The sequence below is a fragment of the Labrus mixtus genome, chromosome 5, assembly GCF_963584025.1.
Source record: "Labrus mixtus chromosome 5, fLabMix1.1, whole genome shotgun sequence".
NCBI classification, from domain to species: Eukaryota; Metazoa; Chordata; class Actinopteri; order Labriformes; family Labridae; genus Labrus; species Labrus mixtus.
In genome coordinates, this window is record NC_083616.1 from 17,118,012 (window position 1) to 17,138,752 (window position 20,741).

Genomic DNA, 20,741 nt, shown 5'->3' on the forward strand with positions numbered 1-20,741 from the left:
CAACTACTTGTTTGTCGATTTAAAGATACATTTACAGAAATGAACAGTAGTGAAATGTGATTTAAAAGAGTGAAAATACATTTGAAAGCTTTACAGAAATGGCAGAGTCGCTCTAATTTAGGAGAATTCACACTCAGTGTTTCTTTTCAGTGGACTCTTGTTATAGATCAAATGCTGCAGAAAGGAAACAGTAATTACATAGGCTGGCACAAGGCGGATTTTAGGCTATAAAATGTATCACTGACAGTTATTATTACAACAACAGGCCTGACAGGGAGCAGCTGGTGGTTAGCAAAGAACAGGAGGGGAAGGACACCACATCTAAGGAGTGTCATTAGTTCAGGAAATGATGACATTGTCTCCTATTGCTCCTTTCTTTCCTGGCCTTTTATGGCATCAGTTACTTCCATGTATTGATTGTTTAATGCTCCAGCAAACAAGTTTTTTTCTATTTTAAATTATTATATTAAGGTGTCTGTGTGGTGACATATGATCCTTCATTCAACAACAGCAAAAATAACTTGCCATGTAAACGTTTTGAAGGTTTCCGTTTCCGTTTGTCAGATTTCAAGAAGTCACATTAAAACAGGAACATCTAGACTTTAACAGAGCCTGAAGTGTTTGGATGAACCAACAGCTCCCTTTACAGAACATCCCACTCCACTTAATGAGAGCTGTGACACATTCACTTCAATTGACAACACCTAAATGTACAATATGTAATATTTTATAACAATGTTCATTCAAATATCTAAATTAATTAAAGATGGACTATGGGGCACAGAGAATTCTTATGACGTCTTCTTTTTGTATTGATTGACAGCCCCCTGGCAATGGAATCGACGTACTGTGCCTTTAAAGAACATTAACCAGCTTTGAAAATTGAAGGGACATTTTGGGTGCAGATATAATACCAGCATTAGGTCGTACCAGCTAAGATCTGTGCTGAGATTGGGTGTAAAAAATATATATTTTTAAGCCATATTATATATAAGACTCCTGAATAAAATGTAGTCTAAAACCTGCCAAGAGTCACTAACACATAACATCATGAATAGACATGACAAGAAGGTACTGAGGGATCCACAATGAACTAAAAATATCTGTTCATTCTGGAAAAAAGTTACCGGTAGGATGTATTGGGTGAGTCAGCATATGAAGGATGTTTAGAAAGGTTCTATATGCCTGTTCTCAGATCCATTTTCTATGTGTTATTATTCCTTTAAATGTTAGGAGTAATTATAGGAAACATTTGGTTACATTAATGTTTGGTCATAATGTCAGTTCATCCTCCAGAGCATGAACTAAACCTTCAAAAAAAATCCAAGCACCATATTATTCACTGTTTACCTTTAAAGGACCATTTTAGATGGATGGCTTTTAGAGTACTTTTGTCCTCATGAAGAGCCTCTTCTTCACACTCTACTAAAGTCAAATTCCAATCTATATTCCATGTGCGCCGGGTTCTTTACTTCAGCTCTTATGTGGTGAATTGTTAAATTTAGCTGGACTGAATCAGAAGTTTTTATAAGGCTGGAACACCACTCACTCCATGTTTTAAAGCTTCAAGTAGTTTTCCTGATGAACACTCAATGCTACTGTGTGTTTAAAGTGGTGGAGGTGGGACAGCGTCGAGGATCACCCTGATCTCTTTGACATTTAAAAGTTTAGAAGTTTCGAGACTTCGATGCAGCTGATGCTGACATTGTTATGCAATTTGTAGTTATGAACATTGGAACTGTGTGACTTCTTTTTCTTCCAGGCTACAGTCTGCTTCTCTCTCCGAGATGTGGACTCACCTGTGTGAGACGTTAGGACCTAAAGCCGGGCTGGAAACGTGCAGTTTCATCAAAGATGAACCCCTTCAGTGTCTCTTTGGGTAGGTCATCCAGCTCCATGTCAAACTTGAAGGGGGCCTCAGCAACAGGCTACACCAAAGAGTAGAGAGGACATGTAGTTGGAAATGTATAGTGGACCCTTTTGGAGGTGATCCCACAGAGACAATTAAATGTAAGGAACTCAGGAACATAAAAGATGCTATCTTGATTAGAAAATATTTATATGTGACATCTTAACAGCCCAGGTGGAATGTCTCACCTCATCTGTGGGGTCGTAATATTGCTCCAGGTAGGGATGCGCCAGGGCCTCCTCCACCTCGATCCTCTTGTGAGGGTTAAAGGTCAACATCTTGTCCAACAGGTCCAGAGCTGCAGCAAGGATGAGCATGTTAAACATGGTGGATACTTTTTTCAAATCTAGAATGGTTCACAGTAAGCTTTCCTTTCCACTGGTGGGCACTGTCACACCCAGCTTGCAGATTAAAGTTGCACCTCCTAACCCTCAAAACTCCGCAACCCTCTAATATAACAACGTTTTATATCTATCTTTCCTTATACAATGTGGACAAGAAAGGTGTACTGTCCTACTGTGTAAGATGGGTCTACTCCAACCTTGATTGAGTCAGAACTGTCAATATAAGTTGGATCCTTGTCTGTTTTCTTTCCCATGGATTGTCGTCCCTGCCCTTTATTCTTTATGTTGCTTTCTGATTGGTGCTTTAAAGACATGGTTCAAAGTCAGGAATCACACAGTGAGAATTTGGTTCTAAAATTCAGACACTGTTAACAAATGACCAGTAAATAGAGGTCTTCCTCCCATCAGTGGCTCACATAGCCCACCATCAGACAGCATGAAGGGGTTTACAGTGGACATTTCAATACAAGCAGTAGTGACATTCCTTTTAGGTCAAAAGTCAACTGGATGTCAGTCAGTAAGGATGAAATGATACAACATTTAAGTTAAAAATGGAAGCACCCACAAATCTGCTTACTTCTAGGCCTTATCCTGACACCTGCTTTTCTTACATTTGATCATCATTTGGATTAATAATGCTCTAATATTTTGCTCGTAGTCACTGCTTTCTCCACTGGAAAAGATTTGCTAAGGAGTGTCTCCAACATATTCTGCGTTTCCAGTTGTTTCTTTCAGCGTGAGCTATTACCAGGAGGGTGCTTAGAATCCCACCACAAGCCACAGGAGCTGCAGTGACTACAACTTGATCGGTCAACAGTTTAACAACCCTGAACACTGCTCTGTTAAGTTTGACTGTTGTATTGACAATAAAGTGGATTATCTCTGCGTAATCCAAATGTCCGGGAATCCTCTCAGGAAATCCTTCAGCAGCCAGAACTCTCATCTGCGATACAACTTCTCTAAACGAATCAAATTCTAGATATTCAAAGACCAGTGGATGATGTCCTGGTTCTGACCTTTGGGATCTGCGTTGGGGAAAAGGCGGTTCCAAGGCACTTTGCAGCGTGCGGGCAGTGACAAAAGATAGTTCCTGGCCTTAATGTTGATGATGCAGTTGAGATCCTCCTGACAAGGAGATCCCAGGATCCCTGAAGGGAGAAAAGAAGATTATAAAGAGGATTAACAATGACGATTAGAGACTAGAGTGCACTGTTCGTGCCTCCGTTTCAATTCTTCATCTATGAATGAAAGTTTTCTTGACTGTTTTCTGGCTAACAAAACGACAGCTGGAAGAAGCAACATGTGGTCTAGCATAAAATGAAGCTGATGTTACTGATAGGAGGTTGACATGTGGTTCAAGACTACAGATGTCTAATATTGTAGCCAGACAAAACCTGTTTTGCATTTTTTAACAGATTCACATTTGCCTCAACTGAGAGGACAACATAAAGCAACTGATGCGCTCGACTATCGTTACTCAATTATCAACTGCAGCTTCAATGAAATTCATTTTACAATATCGAATAAGAAGAATTTCACTGTTAACTAGATTTAAAAAAATCACAAGACTATAGCACCACACCACTCCAATAAAACAGTGCATTCTTAAGTTATTACCCAAAATGTGGTTAAGCTGATCCAAGTAGTGCTTTCCTGGAAAGATTGGCCTGTTGGACAACATCTCAGCCAGGATACAACCCACTGACCAGATGTCTATGGACTTGGTGTAGCCCTGAGAGAGGAATACAGATAGAGACAGACACAGGCAGGGGCACAAAGACAAAATGATGACTACAGTATAAAAAACATAAGAAAGGACATATTTACTGATGGACTTGCTTACAAAGCAATTCATATAGATGAATGAAAACAGTAATAAGATTAGTCACACAGAAGTGTTAGTGTGTAATTCTTCTAACAGTGTGACTAAATAAGATTGCCTTCAAGATTCAGAAGGAGGGAAGATTAATGTTAGAGTTTTAGTTGTAATGTAACGTGAAGTTAAATAAAAGAAAGAGCTACTATAAGGTAAAAAACGGCTCTCCAGAGATATCGGCCCAGATGTACTGAATTCTGGAGGCTGTATGTTAAAATGCTCGAGTATCACATCGGCCTTCACCTTAGAGTTCAGCATGATCTCAGGTGCTCGGTACCACCGAGTGGCAACATACTCTGTTAGGAAACCAGTGTGATCGTGGTCAGGATCAGCCACACGAGCCAAACCAAAGTCACAGATCTGGAGAAAAAAATAAAAGACAACAACAGAGGATATCAGATCACAATAAGCTACATGTTGATTTGGAGAAATGGAAACTTAAAGGAGACTTAAAACAGTTAGAAAGACTGGACAACATTGCAGGAAAATACATAGACTGTGGCACATACAAATCTATATCCAACAAGTGATGTTTCAGTGTAACAACAGCAGCATCTTAAGCTATATCTGTTTGCTAAATGGCAGTTAATAGTTGGATTCATGAAGATAGATTAACAATGCCCCCCCTCCCTGTACAGGAAACACACACCGCACAGTGACTGATTATCAATTTGAATAGTTTGAGTGCCTCATTAAGAAACTACCTTGAGATCACAGGTGGTGTTGAGCAGAAGGTTGGAGGGCTTAAGGTCGCGGTGCAGGACGTTGGCAGAGTGGATGTACTTGAGTCCTCTGAGGATCTGGTAGAGGAAGTAGCAGATGTGGTCATTGCTCAGGTGTTGAGTCTTCAGAAGCTTGTACAGGTCTGTCTCCATGAGATCCTGGACAATATATCTGCACGGTGCTGGATTAAAGAAACTTTTCATAATAACAGTGACAGTTTCTACGGACTCAACAAGTTTGCTATAGTTGCTGCAGGGCTACAGTGAAGAGCGTCTCTGCCAAATAAATGATGACAGGTGGTTATTATGTAATAAAAATACAACTGAGAAACAAGACTGAACCACAATTTCTATGTGAGACCAATCACTGGTAGTCCAAAGAAGCAATTTACACTGTCTATACAATCTATTAGCAATTAAAACTCAGTGTCTGTGGCAAACCGTCTAAAGCAAAACGATTAGTAACCTGAAGGCCATAAAGCAAAATCCTGATAGGTAAACAATAAATATAAGGTATACTTTATTAATCCCACGAGGGGAACTTTAATTATACACTCTGTTATTGAGACATGCTACACACACATAGGCTGAAATACAAAAATGCACAAACAGGATCCTATGGTCACGCATTAATACAAATATGTCAGAGTGAGGGGGCTGCCCACAGCGAGTGCTCCTGTGCCTTGCTCAAGGGCACATCAGCAGTGCTCAGGCAGTGAACTGGCACCTTTCCAGCTACCAGAGCAATTTCCAGATTTCGTCCGCAACAGGACTTGAACTAGCAACCCCTCCGGTTCCCAACCCAGGTCCCCACAGACTGAGCTACTGCCGCCCCAAACATGAATATATGATGACATTCTCTAAATCATAAATGTGTCACAGGTGTGTTTAAGGATACACATCCTTCATCTGGTCGATGGTCGGTGTGCGGATGATATCGTTGATTCCGATGATGTTCTCATGTTTGAAGCGCAGCAGGATTTTAATCTCTCTCAGGGTGCGTTGGCAGTACGTCTGGTGCTCAAAGGGGCTGATCTTCTTAATGGCCACACGGATCTTGTTGTCCCGGTCGTAGGCAGAGCTGAAGTTTTAGAAAACACAAAAGTCATCAGTTAGATTTCAAGATTTGGACATTTTTTATCTTGAAGACATTGTTTCAAGCCATAATAATACCCAGAAAAAGTGATACTTCAGTTTTAACTTCCTATTAGAAATGTTTTAGACAGAATATTTACTGCAAAGAAGCCTGTTTTGCTGATACAGGAAGCTCGAGAAGCCTGATATCTCTTTACCAGCTGCCACGATGGCACTTTTTAAACGGTTGGGATAGGACACAAAGCTGTGCCTAGAGCTATGTGACGCAGTTAATACAGATTGCTTAAGTTACTAAGCATGATGACATTTTGCAGATTTCCTGATTGGCAACTGCACTAAGGGACTGTCGCCTGCAGCCTTTAAAATAAGAACAGAAAAAACAACAAGCGTATCTTGATGTGGTGACATAGTTTTGTTGATCAACAGCAGTAACACACTAACTTCAGTGACAAATGTTGCTTCACTTCTGTGGTTTTCAAGTGGAAAGCTTTAAATGCATGTAAACAGGGAAATAGGTGTTTGAATGATCAGTATCTTATCTGTGTTAAACAAACGAACAGGAATGTAGGAGTGAAACAAAACTCCCCAGCAATGATACCTGACCAGTTTAGCACAATGACACACAGGCCGGCTGAATCAGAGACTATTATAGGTCCAAAATACTGAAACTCAGCAGAGAGGATGCAGTGAAATTAAATCTGGAGACGCCATGCCACTCACAGCACATCACAATGCACCTAAAGTGTGCGGCACCATGCGGGAGCCAAAGAAACAATGAGCTTGCACTTCCTGATCAAGATAAACCTGACGCAACTCTGGTTTCCCACCCGTTCACTCCTGTAATACACATTTTAACCTGACAGCAATTTGGAATTGTGCCTATAAAAACGTATAATAACATGAACTTTGGCTTTATTAGACACACAGTTGTTTAAATGCATCCCTTAATCTTTAATATCTAATAAAGAAAATAACAATATTTACATGGCGTGTTTGCATGCATTGGATTCACAAGTGTTATGGCCTTGCTCGAAAAAGAGGTCATTTGATCTCAAGCAATTCTGCCCGGTAAAATAAAGGTTAAATAAATGGATTGCTTTCAGTAAAGCCAGTTGCAGAGGAGGAGCAATAAGTGAATGTACCAAGTTCAGGAAGCGTGTGCCTGTGTTCACGTCACACATACTTCTCAGCAGAGGAGATTTAAGGTCAAAAGCCACTCAAAGCTGAAACAAGGGCTGTAAGAGTCATAGGAAGGTTTTTCCCACAGTGTGATGAAATAGAAAACAAATGTATTTACTTATTGACACTCTCTAAGCAGTCAGCATATTTTTTTTTTTCTGAAGGATTTTTCTTCTAAGGATGTTGCTTGTCATTTTTACAAGTATCAACATGTTTAATGATCACTGACATAATTTGAGGTTTCCGGAATTTTAGTTTACTCTGTGCGCTTTTAAATTGTTTTCTGTCGAGCACTTGTGCTGAGACCGCAGTTTTCTAGCAGCTGGAAGGTTCAGGTGTGTGTAATGACTCTTGGGAGTAAAACAGAGTGATAATTACCTACGGCCATCAAGTGTTGGATTAGGATAATCATCTTAAAAACAACAACAACTGTTCTCCAAATTAAGGAAAGTGTGATAAAAAAATAAGAATAAGAGTTTCACATGTGGGAAAATGTCTAAATGTCTGAATGGCCGATTGTCACATTATGTGTTCACTTTGCAGACCCATCTGTTGAATTCCACTCCTCCACCCTTTTCCAGGTACAGACATGTTCACTGTTGACTTTCTTTCTACTGGCTGGTTCTATTTCTTCACCCTAATTCATCCGTAGATACTTTGAATCACAACCCAGTGAAGGCTAAACCGGCTAACTTCATCATATCAATTCTTTTCATCCAATCAACGGAAATGAAAATAGCTACTACCTCCTATTGATGCTACAAACTCATCCATGTTTTTAGCTCAAAATTTCAGTCCACAAGTTTGGAAGTCTTTAATCTATGAGCACGTTATAGTCTAGTTTTGGTACGCAGACTGGCCAGACATCTTAGCCTAGTAACAGAAGCATCAAAAACAAAAGTCCAAATGATCCTCTACAACATCCCCTTCAAGCTTTTAAGATGTTATGTAGTTCTAGTTTGTCTAATGTGAAACTTTTGCCATTTGGTGCCATCACCAAACCAAAATATCCTTACAAAGTTGTATTTTAGAGTAAAGGTACACCTATAGATCAGCATGTGACTGTGAGAATCTTCCCGTTTTCAGCCTGCTCGACCCTGACCGCTGTTTTTTTTTTTTTTGCTGTCAATAATACTATTGCTTTAAAGACAGAAAATCAGCATTGTTTAAAAATCAGTAGCGTCAGGTCACACCAGGTTAAAAATCAGAAATCTGAATTGGCAAGAGAAATGTAATCGGTGCATCTCTACAAATTAAGAAAACTGACATACTTGTGATTTCTTAAAGTTTCTCAGCTGCCTCATTTACATCTAGCCCAGTGTGATTATTTCTGTGCATTACAAACAACAGCAATGGCAGAAAAACACCCACACAGTATGACAGCATAAGACAAGGAGTTGCTATGGTGAAGGTGGTGTAGAGACTGAAATATAAACACAAGTGTGCCAGCTTTCTGTGAGGGAAATATGAGTGACCTTCCTTTCCACTTGTGTGAGAGGAATGTGTGCATGCGTGTGGGAGGAAAAAGTCCTCCATGTAACTGTTGTACAACAGCAGATACCCTCATGTACAGAGAAGCAGGGAGCTGCTACAAGACTTACTCATGATGAGAGCTTGGATCTGATCCGGAGCACAGACAGATCGTCACTTCTTTTTTTTTTTTTAGAACAATGGTACAGCAGCCTGCAAAGATTTTTTACACCATTTTTTCTCATGCATTACGTAAACTCATAAGCACAAAGTGTTTGCAGTTCTATGCCATCATTATGTGCAAGAAAAATGCAACTTATCTGCAGATTGGAAACAATAAATGTAACTTGAGTCCCAGTTCAGTCATTCATAAGTAAAAATCACAAAGGGTCGACGTCATAATAATGACATTTACTGTACCTTTGTCTGTTTCATAAAACAAGCAATCTGAACATGGAACGCTGTCCTTGAGGAAAAAAAGAAAGACTACATTTGTATTTATCAGTTACTGTATCATCCGACATCCTGGTACTTTTGGAGAAAAGGAGTTAACATTGCCTGAAAAAGTTGAAAATGAAATCTCAGCATGTAAACTGCTGATTTGAAATCGATTCAGTGTTTTTGTGATTTGTTACAATATCACAAAACATAATATCTGTGTTTTGCTAATAAGTGTGCTAATATTTTTATAACTACAATTAATAATCCCATAATGCTCAACGTTAATGACCAGTTTTCAGGATAAATATTTAATTGCTTGCTGTCGATCTTTTCCTTACAGTTTTAATCAAAAATAAACAAACCCCAGTCTGCATGTGATGTTGCTTAAGGCACATGAGCGGCTGTCTTTGGTGCAGAAAAAGCGAAGCACATCTTTGCTCACTCTACATTTCATCATAACTTAATGAGGCAAGCCCATCAGTTCCTTTTCAGTGTGTCCAGGCGTGTAACAGAGGTTACTTTTTGAGGAAGTACAAAGTGCACAGACTTGAGTGTGTAGTATTAATGTGCTTGCATCAGATTAGTGCAAGACCTAGCCTGTTGAGCTGCATCACGGTGTTCTCTTTGGCTAAATATGGTGCTTTCAGGACACCCAGAACTTCTGAAATCTAACTTTCAAAGCTTTGATTGAGTTTTTTTGGGTTCTCTGTCTGGAAGGAAGTAACACGTGGCCTACTCACAGCCAGCTGATGGCAGCACAGTCTTACACAGCTAAAAGTAGTTCTAGTGGTGAAACACAAATCTCACAGCTCGGATCAGATCACAGATTTTGGTAAAGGATCGGACCGTTTTTCAGATTTGAAATCCCTTAGTAAATAAAAAGTTTGCTGCAACCAACAAAAACAGGGCTCTTCTTTCTGATATGAGCTTTGACAATGATGAACACGTATCCTTCACATACCGTTCATATAGCACATTTTTGTTGGTCTGTGCACAGGCTGCTCCTGCAGCATGTGTTGTCTGAGACAGACAAAAAAAAAAACAAGGACCACACAATTGGGGACTCATTTTCAGTTAAGGGATTTTGCGGCTGTACATTTATTTTACACATTGATGATACATTTTCCATCCATCTGCTGATCATATGCGGCCAAATCCAATCCAAAATGGATCATGTGAACTGTGATCCACTTCACTACTAGTAATTAAGGAAAGCTGCACAGTTGAGAGTTTGAGCCATTTTAGCCAACTTTAGAACACTTTAGGATAAATGTAGCTATAAGAACTTTCATACACATATTTCATAATGCAAAGACAATTGTCATTAAATGTGATGTCAGTATTAGATGTCTCATACTTAACTCCCTGTGCATGTCTTAAAGAAGATGCTCAGGTTACAATGGGGGCTGCAGGCTCTGGTATGCAAGAGTGAATCTGTTCTGAGCTGCCTTTCCTGTTTCCTCTGCGTATGCATTGTTCTCTGAGCATGCTCAGTGCCCAGGAAGGAGCGCAGAGGGGAGGGGGGTTTAAGAGAGAGGAGGGGGATGTTCTGTTGCCAAGGAGATGAAAATACAAGGCTTTACAGTGCAGCCGCTGTGTTATGCAATAGGGCTGTTACCATGACGATGTTCAAGGGGTTGAGTTGAAGGAAGAAGGGGAGAAGTTCACTATGCTTAAGGGCAACGCGTACCGAGAAAGTGCAGATATGAACGTCCATGTACACACTGCACAGACGTGGCAGAGTACAACGCTTTGCAGAGGATTTAAAGACGGCTCAAAGTGGAGAGACGGGTTTCAAACAGCACACAAAGGCCGGTGTGCAGTGAGGGAGTGTTACACATGGATACAGTAGGATTAAAGGGTCCTTACATTATGCTATTTACAGTACATTCCTGTATTTGCATTAACTAATGTAGTGTGACACTGAGTCACCGTGCATTATTACTCATGTCTCTGAGTGTTCACTGTGTTAAAAAGAAATTCAATATCATCTTTACCTACACTTTTAATATAAGTTACCAAAGTAGAAAATATTCTTCTCATACCTCAAGTAAGAATAAAACACATTTGATGCCTTCATAGCTGTTTCTATTATTTATTTGTAAGAGTTACAAAAACAAATCTACACTTTATGTCTGTGGTTAATGTTCTTTACAGCTCAAGATACGTTTGAACAGTTGGCCTGTGGTGGTTCAAACTGATGACCCGCCTTGGTTTTTAGTTGGAAATTTATGTGGCAATGGTTGGCAAATGTTGCCATTGTGTTGTCCATTGAATATTTTGGGGATTTTGCGTTGCTGGTTACACAAATCATGGCCTTTAGGAATGTCAATTGGACAGCTGCGTTGGTCACAAATCTGTAGCTTTAATGTTTCATGGATTATTCACATTTTGCTCTTGCATTTTATCGTTTCTTCCCCCCATTTCCAAAGCAATCATTTATTTAATATATTGATTTGTCTGCCACACAACAAAATAATCCCAGACCTCACTCATTCATTTTGTTAAAGCACTTTTTCTACCTTTGATTTTTGTATTTGTGTTTCATTATTCTCCATTTTGGAGACCATCCTCCTTTGTTTTATCTTCAATGGAATCTTAGAGCTGACAAGCCTCATTTGTTGTCTCTGAGGTTCCAGTTGTAAAGCTTCAGGCTTTACTGACTATCGCCCACAAGAGCTCACACAATATGGCCGTATTAGCCAAGTGAAGAAAAAAAAAAAGATTTGTAGTATTGGGGGTCTTCAGAGTGGTAAGCTCACACTTTGAGGACACAATGTGCAATTGCTTTGTTGCTAATCAGAATGCACTTCCTGCTTCTGTTGACCGCAATAACCTGTTCTGTGTCGAGTGTTAGGTGTTTGTGTTTACAAGAGCTTCTCTCTGAAGTTTGATTGCTTAAAAAGGAGTCCAATATGGTAAACTAGCTCTGTGAAGAACCGGAAACATGTCATAGTTTTTTATCTCTGTAAAAGGAAAGCATTGATAAGCACCTAGCAACCTTAATACCAGCCAATCTTAAATGCAACCAACATGGGAAGGGCTTTACTGGAGCGGTTTTATGTCCTCTTCTCTTCAGCTAACAAGAAAGACACATCTTAAAAAAGTCTGAAAAGCTCTTGACATTATTCACTATGTAAGTGTTTAGTTGAGCGGTATCATAAGCAAATCTAATTGTAAAATTGCAAATACTAAACAAAGAGCACTTATTCTTAGCAAAGAAAGTGAAGAACTTTGAGGAAGTGACTTTGATGAAGCAACATTTCCCTCTTTGCATAGTGCACTCGTTTGTCTGCAGTGTTTTACAGCTGAGGTGGGCCAGTCACGCCTACAACATATAACAACTCTACAGACATCATAAAAAAGGTGTACACTTAAATGAAACAAAACAAAACATTAACCACAAGGACTGGAAACGTTTCTGTAAGGAGAAACACCTCATGTGTGGGTCCACATTGTGTTTGTCTGTGCTGATGAAAGTGTGATGGTTTGTTCCACCGATCAACAGATTTAAGGTTCTAGTAAAAAACACAAAAGACTTAGAGGAGAAATGAATACTGCTGTGATTACCACACTAATATTTAAGTATTTTTTCAATCTTATCCATCAAATATTAATGAGGAAGTTAACAACACTATTAACCACGGCATAAAATGTCATGGTTAATTAATCGTAAAGGCCGCTCTACAGGGCGTTCTCATGCCTCTCAGATCTTTGGCACAACCTGCACGGAACAAAAACAAAGTGACACCAGGCTGCTGCACCAGATTTATCATCTGTGCTTATCAGGATTTAGCTATGCTACATTAGCTTTACTATGGTGGAGAGACACTGCAGCGAAGCTTTGTATCGACCGAAGAAATGGGTGAAGTCGGCAGTGTGGGGGCATTTCAGGTACACCAAGAATGACCAGCGAGTAATCCAAGACGATGGAGTCTCAGTCTACATCAAACTCGATGCAGCATCTGTGAGATCAGATCACCATCCAGCACGAGACATCAAAGTAAAGCGTAATAGTGTAATAACTGAATCATGTTATTGGAAAGTTACCTGACGAAACATTGAGTGGTTGGGAATCAAATATAAACGTGTCTCTCACAATAAAAAGTGTAGCGGTGAAAGGTTGGCTTCAGTGTAACGTCAGCGAACTGCAGAAACTGTGCACGCCGTTCATAGAAGGAAAAATAGGCCACTGAAGTGCTTCAGTTAGTGACCGTTTAACATTTCTTGCTCTCTTCTGTGTGGAGTAAACACTCTGCATGCATTGTAAGTTAATTTACCCAGAGTAAAACACTAACTTCACATCAGGAGACTTCCAGCACTATAGCCTAGACTTCATTTATTATTACCATTTAGTTATTAATAACACTGCATGAGAGATGTTGATTTTATTTTATTTCATTTCAACTAAAACTTCAATCAACAATAAAAAATAGGCATGTTTTAGCTTTTATTAGGCATGTAAGACAGTTAACAAGACTTCAATTAATTACCGACATTAGGGGAATACAACTTCCCTAGGGAATCAATTAAGTCAATCAAAGTGTTGTATTAATTCTAATGCTTAAAGTATTACCTTGTAATTATTAAAAATCTACTTAAATTATTATTTCATCAGTCGTTCCTCCTTGTTTATGTTAATTATTTTGAACTGTATTTTTGATCACTGTTATTTCTACTTCAAAAGGCAGCTAACTTTCACATTACTAAATAATACCCATGGGATTATTTACATGAGTAAACATGAATTTAAAAAATGATAACCGTAGCACTGAGATTATTTCTCAGACTGTAATCGTACCATAAAAATCTATAATTGTTGCTTCTCTAGTTTGGCGTCTATAATTATTTAAACTGTAATTATTGTTGAGTAACTTGAGTGAATCATCCTCCGTCATCAAATGTCTGTCAAAATCAGAGAACTTTGGTTTTAATTTCTTATTTTATAACTTTCTTATTTCTATTTTATAACAAAACTGCAAATAATGTTTGCATTTTTTTTTAGTTATCAGCAATATTTAAGCCAATTGGGCAACATCAGGCAAAAAAGTGAATCAATATTATTTTCTTGGTTTGAACTGCTGTCTTGTTTGGTTTTAACTCATTCCTGAGCAGACTCGTGCTCAATCCACCCTGTTTACCGATTGTAAAATGTGCCCTGTATAGAGCGCCACAGGAATGAGTCCTAAAACCCGGATGTAAGTTAGCATTTGAGCGCCATGGGGTCTAACGTCTAAAAGTCAATGGGGATTTTGAATGGGTTTGTGGTTAGACGCCTGAAATAAGGTCTGTGGTTAACACAAGCTTAAGAGATGTTGGTGTTTTGTTAGACCACATAAACTACGTAAGGTTATACCCCCACTTGTGAATTTTGAAGTTTTTACACACCTTTAAAAAGGCGGTTGCTAACAAGTGGCTAAATGTGACTACAGTGGTTGTCGGGGACATTAAACATCATCACGCCGGGTCATGTCTCATGTAGGTTTAATCTTTGCGGATCTTATGCGGATTAGTCTATCGGAGATCGTCTGAAGCATAACGCTAGTGACGCCACAATCATCCGACTGTGGTGTAGTTCGGTATAGCATAACGTTAGCTTTTTACTTCTGTCGGGTGTCGGCCGCATTAACGCTTCAGACATCATAAAAATTGTGTTCATCTGTGAAGATTATCCTGCTGAACAAAACACCTACGCTTCAGAAACGTGCGTTTGCCCCAGAGCTTATTTTCTGCAATGATCCAAAATCCAATGCAAAAATCCCATAGGCGAATTCTCGTAAAACCCCATGGCGATGCTACTTCCGGGTTGGCGTACAAAAATATGTCATATGGTTTGTTCTCTATTGTTGTCAGATAGTCTGAATGAAGTTTGAGCCATTTCACTTTTCTAATTCTTTCAGGTGGTCAAAGCATTACACAACAGGCTGAACAGGTTCCACACTGCAGGCTAAAAACAGAAAACCTGGATTATTTTATAATTTATAAAGCTCTACCTATTTGACATGTTCACTTTTGTTCTTAGTCTGTCTGATTCTCTAGTACATTGTTGGTTTGAATCCTTTGACACAGCACATAACTTCAGATTGCATATCAGTCAGTAAACTTACACTAAAACTATACAGCCTGCTGAATAACTGCTAAGAGAAGCATGGTGTGTAAATAGCAGCTGTGTCCACTGTTAGAGGCTCTTAAATGGCCTCTTTGTGCAACCTTGACAGGTATGTCAACTCGGCCTGATACATCAGTGAATAAAGATTTATTTTAGTGTAAACATAAACATTTGCTGATTGTGGCCTATCAGTGGTGAGTAACTCACCCAGAGAGGAACACTGTAAATACTGTTCGTCTAATGGGAAGAAGTTCTCCTACTTAAAGCGCTTATCTTTATTTTTTATTTCTCGGCCTATAAGCACTCAGCCACTCCTGGAAATAACTGCTGTTGACTGTCTAGATCTCGTGGACCTTTGTATCTCTGTTTGAGCTTGTTATCAGTAAGGTCCTCGTAGATTTTATAGCCAGTGGAGTCTCTACTTTCACAAAGGTGCAGTCATTTTTATTTTACATATATACAGTATGTAACTCTGTCACATAAATGAAGTGCCATCTTGTACCAATAAATAAGGATACCAATTTAAAATGGGCCAATATATCAACTTTTTTCTCTTTTGTTGTGCTAATAAATGACAGCCAAACCAAAACTCTGATTGAAGCATCTCAAATGTTATATTTGCAGTTCTGTTTTTTTTAATTTTTTTTTTTTATGAATTTGATTAAGAGGCGCACATTGAACAGCTGGTAATCTCTATTCACAGATTGTACATAGAAATGTTGAATCTGTACACAGGGGAGTGGATTGTCAGTATTGGAATTGCTCTGGTTTCAATTTGTAGTACATTTGTAGTCCAAGCTGTAGTGACCAGTTATGTGGTAGCAGGCTTTGGTGTATAGAGGAGAAACAGTCGAGCTAATGGCATACCAGCTCCAATCAGCCGTAATATAACGTTGATATTGATCTAAACAGATATCTGGATACAATTCCGGCTGAAATGTTTCTTGCATCACAGCGTCTCCATTTGCAACATAAAAATTGAAGAAAAGATCATAAAGATACTTTGACTCGAGCCACTAATCTGCTTGACACTGTATCACAACAGCCAATCAGCATTCAGCAGATAGCTCTGATTTTCGGGCTACGTATCACAACAGCCAATCAGCATTCAGCAGATAGCTCTGATTTTCGGGCTACCTGAAACACTTCAGAAGTAAATGATCCGTCCTCCATTCAACAAACAAGCTAACAAGCTTTTGTTTTATTCTTCTCTTGAGGACAGACCGGACAAAGCGTGCATGTTTACTTTTTACAAATCTGCAGCACAATTATTCTGTTTCACTTAATCGCTGTTCAAGTTAATCATTAGAAAAAAATTATCAGGTTCATACTAGGGATGGGAATTTACAGTAATCCCTGTACCCGATTACTCGAATTACCTAATGTACTCGAGTACCCGCAGATTTTTTTTTTTTTTTAACTGAGGGTCATGGACCTCCCGGACCGGAATTGTAGACTTTATGCCTGTAAAATGACATAAACATCCAATGTTTAAACATAAATATTAGGGCTGGGCAACGATTAAAAGTTTTAATCACGTTAATCGCATGAGTTCCTGTGATTAATCGCATTGTTATACGCAAAATCCAATAATGAATTCAAAAGTAGTGTATAGCGCACTTTTATTGTAAATGTACTTCTCAACTTAAACAATGTAATCAAAGCAAATAAATACAAAACTAAAGCTTATTGCATTCGTTGCAGTCTGGACGCAGAGTGGTGTGGGTCTCCTCTCTGCTCTGAGGACAGTAACTGCAGAGCAATACGTGCTTTCACGTCAGTTTCTTACACCAAAAAAGTCTCCAATAACACCAGAAAAAGTCGCTAGAATTGTCGCTAGTAGCTGTTGACAAAAAAAAGTCGCCAAGGGGGTTTGGAAAGTCGCCAGATTTAGCGAGAAAGTTGCCAAGTTGGCAACACTGTTTCCTCTTTCCTGTGAGCGCCGCAGCAGACATTAAGTAACATACTAGGCTCGCTCACGATGGAATTTTATAAAATAAAAGCCAGTGAGCAACAGACTTTTACAATAAGAAAATAAATAAGAAAAACTGCGTTAATGCGAGATAAAATAATTGTCGGCGATAATTAATTAATGAGTTAATGCGAAAATAACGCGTTAACGTGCCCAGCCCTAATAAATATAAATAAATAACCAACAGCAGAAAGCAATTTCAACGATGCCGCTAACAACGACGTGTGCTAACAGGGCTAGCAAATGACGTGATGCGAGACTTGTTTTCTGTCTTCGCTGTTTTCTCCTTTTGCTTTAAAAGGCTTTATATGCGATTTTTAACACTTAAATATAATAGAAATCAAGTACATCCTCTGAAAATAACTGAGTGAGTAATGACTGTCTACAATGGGTGTAACACCCGAGTCCCACTGTCTGTGATGTTTTCAGAGTTTTTTTTCTGTATGTTGACATAGCCGGCCCGACGGCTGACTCCTCCCCTCGCGAATAAAAGTTGTATAATTGAGGGACTAGAGAAAAGAAGAATAACATACTGTACTCACTGCTTAACTGTGTTTCTAGATCACGCTTATTTCGGGTAAATTTACATGCAGTATGAAGATACGAGCATAATAAAGATCGCTAGCATTAGCATGCTAACCCACAATGCACCGCGAGTTGTTTTGGTTTCATGCTGGTGCTCAAGGGCGACATCTGCTGGATCAAAAAATTGCATATAAAGCCTCTAAGCGCATGTGGTTAAGCATCGAACTAGTATTTCTATGGTATGCAAGTTTAACGCCACATATCTTGCACTGCACATTAACTTCATCGTTTTTGTCGAAGTACTTCCAGACATCACTTTTCTTGACTGACATGTCGCAGGTGTAGCAGACGGTTCTGTATTTGTTGTGCTTTTGCTTTCGGTGTAATAATATCTTCCTAGAGAGTTGCCGTAGCTGCCGTAAAACAGTTGTTTTTGCTGAAATCTGGCTCGGTGTGTACTAAAGCTGAAGCCGTGGCCGGAGAAGTCATACGTTTGTATCCTGTTAATTATTTTCCTACCTAGTATATTCAGCTAGGCGAAAACAAAAAGCTGGGTCACACATGTAACGCTGTATGAGTTCAAGTTTTGTAGCCAAGAGCAGCGCTTGCACAGGTGCGCGAGTAACGAAATGTTACTCGAATAATGGGGTCAACGGCAAGTACACCCATCCCTAGTTCATACCACTTAAGTGAGTCAGGAAAAAGCCGCTGTGTAACATATTATCAATTGTTGAACTGAACTGAGACCCAACAGATGAACAGGCGCTATCCAGGGATGTTAGGGCCAGCTAGTGACCAGAAGATTTTCAGAATGTGCGGGCGTGATCAGTGATCAGTCTGTCCTCTCAAATATATCCAAATCTGTGCAGATCTTCAGATTCATGTCATGCACACAGCAAACCAAACACTAACGCAACAAATACATACAAGTGCTAAGGATCTGCTTGCGTTGCCCCTCCAAATCCAGTTATCCATGACAGACACACACTGTGCTGAAAAGCGCTCTTATTACATCCCTCCAGTAAATGCACTCCTTCTTTATGGAGCAAGATGAACAGATCACCAAGTGAGCTGGACACATAAACTGGGGCAAAATGGGCATCTTATCTGTGCTGGAACATTAAAAACCAAAAAGAGTCAGGGCTGCAGAGTAGGGCTTTGCAACTAGTTGCAATTCCATTGTTGTCGAAATATGAGCAGTTGCATCGCAAAAGGTCAGAATTTATCACAGAAAATATAAAATAATATTTTATGCAATCTCACTTAGCATGTGTGTTTTTTACTCATTGAATTGAGGCCTGGGTATAATATCCATGCACTCACACCACTCTTTAGTTAAATGAAACACAAGCTAGATATCAGCAATCCTCAGAATTTGGAGAGAAAGGTTGCAAACACAGGTATTGTCCAAAAACGAAGAACAGCAGATAAACATAAAAACTGAGTTATTAATTACACTGTGCACTACTTAGTTATTGTTTATCATTATTTCAATATTGAACAATGCCACTGCAGCAGTGCAAATCGTATATATTTTCTTAAATCGTGCAGGCCTACTGAAGACAAACCTGCACAAAGCTGATCAGAATAAAAAAAAGTAACGGTAATTGCATGGAGAAAACAACTCACTGAGTTTGTCAGATATGTTTAACATTAATGCTTGTGGCTCTCCAGTTGCACGACTTCACTTAAACGATGAGTCAATAACTGCAGTGCTCATCATGATAGCACTCATGTACTGTACATATTTCAATGCAACTTCAATTCCAATAAACACACTTTGATAGAGAAATGAGAGCAAGAGATACCATCAAAGCCATCTGACCACTTCTGCACATTTTGGTTTGCATAACATCACCATCCTTTCTAAACCATCATTTCTTAAGATGTAACTTAATCAAAAGGGTTTGTGCTCATAAGAACTAGTCCATTTCCTGTTAAATATATGGATGCAACACATGAAAGGCCTTCATGCAGCAGCAGTTTAGTGATTGAATGATTCCACCAGGCCCTGATGATGATGAACATTCAATATCTGCTTTGGTGCAACAAGCAGAAGAGTGCGTGAATCTTCTGCTTATTTGTTGAAGCAGAAGGCGTCATGCTCGTCTCTGCAGGCGTAATCACCCAAATTACATCTCCTTGTGAATTGCACAACAGGATTTCAGAGTGTCAAGGCTCTCATTCCTCTCCCTCACTCTCCCATTGGCTGCGTAGTGGTGGTACTGATGTCACAGGCAGAGAGGTTGCCATGGAGATGGGCGCCACAGTGGCATTTCAAGAGGACGGCTCATGGCAGAATGAAGCAAAGCATCAGCAAAGGCTGGGAATCAGACGGGTCAAGGATCCCAGATCAAGATTAAACGGAGTCATTGGAGGGAGGAAAAGATTGACAAAGACATTTAACTTAGGATTTATGATTCAATGTTTACTAGTCTAGGAATGTGTTAAATAGCTTTGAAATGTGTGCAAATACCAAGAAAAGGGTACTTTGTGGCAAACCCTGTATTTCTAGGCAAGTGGTTACATCGATAAAAGATTATTCAGATAAATCTGACAAAAACGTCCTGTAGAGTTTGTCTCAGCTCTACAAGTGTTCACTGTTAATTGAAACCTTCATGGCATACAACTTCTCAGAATTAAAGACTTAACCTGTTTTCTCTGATTTTGTAAAACATTCTTTTTACACTTTTTGGTTGTGAAATTACAAAAATCGGAAAAAAAGTTTCATTTTCTATTTATTTGTTCCCATAACTTCACCTTCATCTTAATACGATCTATCAAAGATAAGGTTAAACAATTAAGTTTATGCAAATAAGAGGCTAACCCACTGTTCAGATTTTTTCAAGTTCTCATGAACATGGGATGAAAACTGACTAACAAACATAAGAGTTGTGAGATATTGAACTTGCCATAAACACAAGCTACTTCAGGTCAATTCCCCCATGTTCCCACTGTTGTTGTGGGCAGGTTGAAGAGGTAGAGTACACCACGGCAGCCTCCGAATATCATCACAGAGGGGGTTACAGTATCTCATGATTGTGTAAGCAGACGGTGAGCACAAACTGAGGATCGAGTTAAGAGGCTCAGCCACTAGAC

The 20,741-nt window shown here is 39.2% G+C and overlaps 1 protein-coding gene across 2 annotated transcripts in view; it reads right to left on the bottom strand.

Moving 5' to 3' along the window:
- Positions 1–20,741, bottom strand: part of mapk1 (mitogen-activated protein kinase 1) — a 29,467-nt gene that overhangs the window by 2,787 nt on the left and 5,939 nt on the right. The window contains exons 2-8 of one of the 2 annotated variants that reach the window (XM_061038265.1): positions 5,750–5,932; positions 4,834–5,023; positions 4,373–4,489; positions 3,871–3,985; positions 3,270–3,401; positions 2,098–2,207; positions 1,800–1,928 (exon numbers count right to left, since the gene is read on the bottom strand). In XM_061038265.1, coding sequence (XP_060894248.1) covers positions 1,812–1,928; positions 2,098–2,207; positions 3,270–3,401; positions 3,871–3,985; positions 4,373–4,489; positions 4,834–5,023; positions 5,750–5,932 — 964 coding nt within the window. In that variant the 3' untranslated portion in view covers positions 1,800–1,811. Of the gene's footprint in view, positions 1–1,747; positions 1,929–2,097; positions 2,208–3,269; positions 3,402–3,870; positions 3,986–4,372; positions 4,490–4,833; positions 5,024–5,749; positions 5,933–20,741 lie in introns of those variants that run through there. The other variant, XM_061038264.1, reaches the window with a different exon arrangement.